At 53.5% G+C, this 7,168-nt stretch overlaps 1 protein-coding gene across 1 annotated transcript; it reads right to left on the bottom strand.

Annotated features, from left to right (window-relative positions):
• Nucleotides 1-733: 733 nt before the first annotated feature.
• On the bottom strand, nt 734-6,895 carry FICD (FIC domain containing). Its single transcript, XM_006894823.1, has 3 exons — nt 6,836-6,895; nt 3,404-3,762; nt 734-1,810 (listed from the first exon to the last, which is right to left on the bottom strand). Exons 2-3 carry the CDS (start codon nt 3,702-3,704, stop codon nt 735-737), a joined length of 1,377 nt encoding a protein of 458 aa, XP_006894885.1. The 5' UTR covers nt 3,705-3,762; nt 6,836-6,895; the 3' UTR covers nt 734.
• Between the last annotated feature and the right edge of the window lie 273 nt (nt 6,896-7,168).

Genomic DNA, 7,168 nt, shown 5'->3' with positions numbered 1-7,168 from the left:
GTTGAGTGACAAACTCTGGTTAACTTTCAGCCCAAGGGAAGCATCAGGTCCAAGTTGCATGTGAAGTGAAAGGAACACTGATGCGTCACAAAAATCCCACTGGCCACCTCTGTTCTTCATTAGAAGAATCCTGAAGTGGATAAAGAACTGCCTTTGGCTTTGAAGTAATTTATGGCTCAAAAGGCTTTGTGGAAAACAAAACAAAACACTGCCAACGTTTTATTTTCCCTTTGCTCTGCTGATAAAGATTAGTTCTCCAGACTCCTCTTTGCAGGGAGCAAAAACCTTTTAACACGTTGCCGCAAATGATGGCAAATGTGTTTCTAAGCACCGTTCTCAATTTAAACACTGTGCGGCAAGGTGTTAAGAAGGCAAACTTTCTGTCAAAACTCCAAACCAGGACCTATTTCTTCCCAGGAGTACAGGTTTCCCTGGGCCTCCCCCACAGCCCTGGTCTCCCTGCCAACCTTAGTGCAAATTCTGCTCCAGGACCTGGAATTCTGGTCACAGGGGCATTTCTGCCCCCAAGGCCCGCCACTAGCTTGCATCCAGGGAGGGAAATAAATAAATGGGTTGGATTATATTTCATCCTGGAGACAAGCCTCAAAAATTTAGTTTTTTAAACTCAAGGATGTTTGGCGGGAAAGAATATCTTAGGTCCCCTTTTTTTTTGTAGGGAAGACGATGACGTAGAAACGTCGTTTGGTTGCCTTTCCTCGGAGGACCGACAATAGTCAGGGCTTCACCAGCAGGGTCTCCTTGAACCCAGAGTGGTTGGGCTTGGCCTCGGGTAGCGCCACTGGGTACTCGGTTGTGGCCAGAAGCAGGGTATCAAGGGTGGTCTCCGTGCACTTGGCAATGAAGCGGATGAAGGGTCGTACGTCGCCCTCATTGGCCACTTCCAGCACGTGGTAATACTCGGACCGCTGCTCTTTGCGGATGGTGATGGGCGGGTAGCCGGCCTGCATGAGGATGAGGTTCATGAGCAGGCGGGAGGTCCGCCCGTTGCCGTCGATGAACGGGTGGATGTATACCAGTTTGTAGTGCGCCAGGGCGGCGAACTCCACTGGGTGGAGACCCATGGCCTCCTCGGAGTTGAGCCACTGGATGAATTCCTCCATCTGCTTCTCCACCTCCCGAGGGTGCGGAGGGACGTGGTGGCCCACGAGGACCTGGGTGGTGCGGAAGCGGCCGGCCTCCACCGGGTCCACGTAGCCCAGCACACGCCTGTGCATCTCCAACACGTCGCTGGTGGTGACGGAGCCGATGCGGGACAGCAGCGTGGTGTTGACGTACTTCATGGCGGCGTGCATGCCCAGGACCTCGTTCTGCTCCTCCAGGCTCTTCCCCGGCACGGCGTAGCGGGTCTCCAGGATGTGCCGGATCTCTGACAGCGTCAGGGTGTTGCCCTCGATGGCCACCGTGTGGTAGATGTGATGGTAGTACGTCTCCTCCATGACCCGCCGCAGCGCTGAGCTGCCCTTGGGGATGGACATGACCTTCTTCACTTTGCTGTCAATGATGCTGAAGTACCTCTGGTCAATCTCCTCCACCAGCGGCAGGGTCCGGTCGCGGTTGACCAGCGCCTTCTCGTTGTAGGGTGAGATGGTCAGGGCCCTTGTGTACAGGTAGTCCGCCTGGATGATGTCCTTGTCTTCTTCGGAGAAGATGCCGAACTCATTGAGCGCGTCCACGAAGGCCGGGTCCATCTTGAGGGCGTGGAGGAAGAGCTTATGGGCTTTGCCCCGCTTGCCCTGGCGCTTCATCTCCAGGGCCTGATTCAGGGCTGCCCGTGCTTCCAGCTTCCCGGCTGCAAGATAGAACCAGAGAAGTCCCATCATGGGGCAGCCGCACCCGCTGGCCTCTGGGAGAGGGAGACTTAGGGCTGACTAGATTGAGGCCTGAGCTCAGGGAGTCTGTGCTATGCTAAGTGCCTTTAATATACCTTGTATCACCCCGTTAGATGCTGCAGATTCTGACTGAGCCACCCCGTGTGACAGAAAAGAACTCCCTCATGGACTGTTCTCGGCTGTAACATTTACAAGGGAGCACCAGCAAGTCTTTTTTTCTGCAAAGCACTGTGGGTCGGCTCACCTTCTGGGCAGCCATGCACTTAACTGATGGGTCACCAGGGTTCCTCGGTACCAATCCACCCATGAAAGTATTTACTTCTGTGGACCTAAGGGTGGCCGTTTAGTCCCCCAGTGCCCCAACTTTGCTGTGCCACATGGGTGGGCGGCCACGTCTCTGGCTACAGTGTCTGCCTGCCTGCCCTCTCCTGCGACACCTCCAGTTCTCCGGATGCTGGTCCCTCCCCCGCCCTGCTTCACCATCCCCCTCTGTGCCTAGCAATTTCCCTTTAATTAATTGCTAATAAATAAGATAATTTATTAAAATCCCCTTAGGTCATTCTGCTCCTTTAATCCTTTAACCGAGCAGCTGTCTCCTGAGGGGTGATGGTGCCTCCCAGGGTGGTGGGGACACCATGAAACTTCTGGAGGTTTCCTTTTTGGGGAGTGCTAATGGCATCTAGTGGATAGAGAGGTCAGGGATGCTGCTGGACACACTACAGTGTGCAGATCAGTCCCTTGGGACTGAATATCGTTGTTACATGCAGTCAAGTAGGAACTGATTCAGAGCTGACCTTCCAGTGGGCTTTCAGAGACTGTAAATCACACGGGAGAGACTGGCAATCTTTCTCCTGTGGGGCAGCTGGCAGATTCGGACCACCTGCCTGTGGGTGGGCAGCACTGCTCCTTACCACGAGGCCACTCGATCCTGAGGACCAAATGAGCAGGCCCTAGCTCCCTAGGACCAGATGTTCTAGGTTAAGTTATACAAGGTACCACTGAGTTGGAACAGACCCAGCAGGTTTTCGGAGGCGGCAAATGCCATGGGAAGGAGGCCCCATCTTTCTCCGGTAGAGTAGCTGGTAGATTTAAACCATATGCCCTCAGCTGGCAGCGCAGCTCCTTACCACGAGGCCACTCGATCCTGAGGACCAAATGCGCAGGCCCTAAATGTCCACAGGGCCCAGGTTAAGAAGCCTTAATTTTGATCTAGCCCTGCCTGCCTCCCCAGCCCCACTCTGACCACTTCTCCCAGTAGTTCAGCTGCATGTATCCACTTTCTTTTAGTTCCTCATAAGCTGCAGGCTCTCGCTTACCCACTGTCTCCCCAGAATGCCCTTCCCTCATGCTCATTTCTGTTTACAATTGAGCAAGGTCTCAGCTCAGACACTCCTTCCTCCAGGAAGCCTTCCAGGCATGCTCCCTTAACTGCTTCCCTCAGGCAATGATGTGTCACAGCTACCTGTCTGCTGGTCTGGCCTCAGGTGCCCTCACACAGGAGTGCTTGCACTATGCTGAGCTGCTGAGTGCCAAGGAGTTAGGCATCACCTTACCTGGAGAGGCTTTGGTCTTGACCATCAGAAGCCCAGCGTCCTTGGAGGTGACACTGAGTTCTGTGGAAGGGCTGGTGCACTTGGTGACGGCGTGCTGCACCCTGTCTAGTCTGCTCCGGAGCAGGTAGAAGCCCTTGAGCACAGCCAAACACTGCTCTTCCATGGCCCCCAGCGGCAGCAGCAAGGCCAGCAGGGACCCAAGTGCCATGCTCAGCAGCGTCACCCACAGGAAGCGGCCGCCAAAGGAAGCCCACTTGGGCTCGGTCACCACCATCATGGAAGCCATCGGTACGAGCATCATCTGGGCTCAAGGAAGGGATCTGTGCACATGTCCACCATTGGCAGAGATGCAGCAGAGTCTGGAAGGCAAACCAGGTTAGAGGACACCAGGCAGGGGGAGAAGGGACACACCCAGGACACCTGGGTCACCTCCGCTGGAGAAGGGCCTGGAGCCATCCCTGCCTTTGTATTTTGTGGAGAATGCTGTTCGGTGCTGTCGAGTTGGAACCCAGCCCTGTCCCGCACCGTCCTCACCGTCTCTGACAAGCTCCAGCCCCCGGTTACAGTCACCATGTCAATCCACCTTCATGAGGGTCTGCTTCTCCTCGCCCTCTGCTTTCCCAGCCCGGTCTCTTTTTCCAAGGACGACATGCCCAAAGTATGTGAGATGAGGCTTAACCATCTTTTTCATGTGCCATTGACTCTGAACCGACTCCCGGCTGACCCTCTGGTGAGTGTTCATAAGCTCTAAGTCACACGGAAGGAGATGGCCCGTCTTTCTCCCTCAGAGTAACTGGGAGGTTCAAACTGCCTGCCTTTGATTTGGTAACACAGCTCCTTACTATTGTGCACCTCTCACCATCCTTCAAGCAGAATATATACCAATTCAACAGTCTCTCCACGTACACTTCAGTGACATGGATTAAATGCAGCAATTTGAGCAATCATTCGCATTCTCCTTTTCTGAGATATTCCTGCCCCATCAACAGGAACAAAATGCCCCTCAAGGTTCCTATCTAACCTTTCAAGTTGCTATTGGTACTAGATTCTATGTAGGTAACTCAAACGCACTGCTATCCATTTCAACTCACAGCTGACACTCCAGCAGGTTGTTCCAATCTACAAAAGCACGCAGAATGGGACTGTCCACCTTTCTCCTGTGGAGAGCCAGCAAGATCCAAACCACTAAGGAGGTGTAGTCTCTGTCAGCAGCACATCTCCTTGTTGCCTGGGCCACCAGAACTCCATATGGAGATGTTACTGGGACTGACTCATAGCTGATCCACTGGTAGGTTTTCAGAGTCTGTAAACTGCATGTGAGAATGTAGAGTTTTCTCCCAAGGAGCGGCTGGTGGATTCAAACTGAAAGTTTTTGGGTTGGCAGCATAACTCCTTAACCATTAGGCCACCAGCATTCCCCTCATATAGCTAGTTCTTACAAAAAGCATAATGCTCAAGGCAGGCATTGTTTTACTGGGTGAGTCAAACTACTATTTGGTTTTAAGAAGGCTTCAAAGGGACATTTTTGGTCCAATGAGCTATTTCAAAGATCATTTCCAGGCAACAGTTCAGAGGCTCAAGCCAGCCTGAATTCAGAAAGCCTACTGTCTATGAGAAAAATTCTGTTCTGCATTCTCCTCTCCTTTTTCTTAAAAAAAAAAATTCCTCCCCTTTTGATCAGGATTCTCCTATAGAGTCTTTGTTCAAAACATTCAGTAACGGTAGCTGGGTACTATCTAGTTCTTCTGGCCTCAGAGCAAAGGAAGAACTCTTAACTCACTGGAGAGACTAGGATCATGGATCACAGGTGAGGTAAGGCTAGGAGCATGTAGAGCCTGGCAGAACTTGTGCTGCATCCAGGGTGGTGACTATATACAAATGAATGTCACTGCCAAGATCAATCTGCCTATCTACAGCATTTATCGTGTGCCAGGCCCTGAGCACTTTCAGCATACCATCTCCTACAGATTTCAGTGAACCTCACCCCAATCTCCAGAATAAGAAAACAGAGCCTCAGAGGGGTCATGTCCTTGTTTAAAGTCAACCAGTGACTTAGTGCCTGACAGATCTAAGATGTAAAACTCACAAAGTCTCTTCCTTTTCAAGTTTCTGTGGTGTCTGACCCTAAACACTGAATGCTGGGAACACAAATTAAAAATAAACACACACACCCCCAGCCCGGCCATGGCATTCTGAGGAAATAATCCTATTGGGGGCCTAATTTATATAGCCATAGCTAGGGATTGCCTTCTTCCTCCTCCTCCTGACAGCCATATGCCCATAACACTGCCCCCAACTCTGGGCTTCTTTCCCCGCCTGTACAGGATGGAGGTGGGGGAACCGCTTGCCTAGAAGTTGGGTAGTCTCAAAAAGAACTCGGGCTGTGGGTTTGGGTGGGTGACTGCCTGGTTTCAGTGACAAAGGGCACGTGGCTGGAGCTACTAGTGACAGTGGGGGGGGGGGGCAGGTATGCAACCACCAGTAGGCTAACAATAAACATTTATTGGACAACTATGGTGTGCTGAGCACTGAGCTAAGGGCTAAGAGACACATAACCTCAGTCCTCACCCTGGCCCCCTGACAGAGTAACTAACTTGAAAGGTTGGCTGTTTGAATCCATCAGCTGCTCAAGGGCTAACAAGACCCAGGAGACTCCAGGAGGCAAATATGGCTCTCTCTCCACTTTGTGTTGGACTCAAAGTTGGAATGGCCAGCGCCCAGCAACCACTACCACCACCCTCTTTTTAGGGGCTGTGGATTCTGACCTCCTGGTGCTCCCTGTGCAGAGCAGAACTGGGCACCACAGAGGTTTCAAGGCTGTGACTTTTCTGACCGCCAAACCTTTCTTCCGTGGAGCTGACAGGCTCAAACCACCAACCCGGTTGCTCAGTAACCCAGCCCTTAACAGTGTGTGCCACCCTGGGCCTCCTGCCGAAGACCCTGTAGCCCCGTTTACAGAGGAGGAACATTAAGACACACGAGAAGGTAAGTCCTCCCCTGAAGTGCCCCCGGAACGAAAGCTCAGACGGTCCAGGAGAACCTGTTCTGGGCTGACCTCGAAAGGACTGATTAGGGCTTGGAAGCCAGTCGTTCACAGACGGCCTGAAAAGGCTTGGGAAGCGCCCTAACTGGGGTCCTCTAGCAGGGGGGAGCATGGCAGAGGGCGGGACTACTTCTGCCGGGGCATCTGGGGGTGCTTCTTGAGCGAGAATGGCTTCTTGAGCCATTATGTGTTTGTCAGTGACAGAGGGGTGTGCACGGGCGCCGGTACGTGATCCACACCTCCTACGGGGAAACTGAGGCTCGGAGAAGGGACTGAAGGCACCAGCATAGCTGACCCTTTCCGGCCACCATCTAGGGCTCGCTGAACCCCGCAGGTGCGCCCTCCCCGGCTCGCTCCTCCCAAGCCCTTCGGGGATGCCCACTCCTCACCGCGCGCAGCAGCCCGGCCCTCCCAGTGCCTTCCCCGCTCTTGCCAGATCCGCAGCCGCCAGCAGCCGGTACTTCTGCCACAGTCGACCCTCTGGTCCCGCCTCCAGAGGCTCGCCATTGGCCGGTTTATCACGCACGTAACGACGGATTGGCTTGTCTCGCTTGTTCATCCCTCGCATTTCCGGGTTCCCGTTGAGGTCGACTCTCGCCGAGCAAGACGCGCCGTGGGCCACTCCCATTGGCTGGCTCTTGTGCAGATCTCCCAGCGGCAGCCAATAAACAACGGAAGGGGCGGGGCCTGGATTACCCGCCAGAGCAGCAGGTGCCGGTCTG

This window comes from Elephantulus edwardii, unplaced genomic scaffold (genome assembly GCF_000299155.1).
Source record: "Elephantulus edwardii isolate Elephantulus edwardi_28Jun2011 unplaced genomic scaffold, EleEdw1.0 scaffold00151, whole genome shotgun sequence".
NCBI lineage: Eukaryota > Metazoa > Chordata > Mammalia > Macroscelidea > Macroscelididae > Elephantulus > Elephantulus edwardii.
Note: the sequence above shows the minus strand (reverse complement) of the source record. Positions and strands in the feature narration are given on the sequence as shown.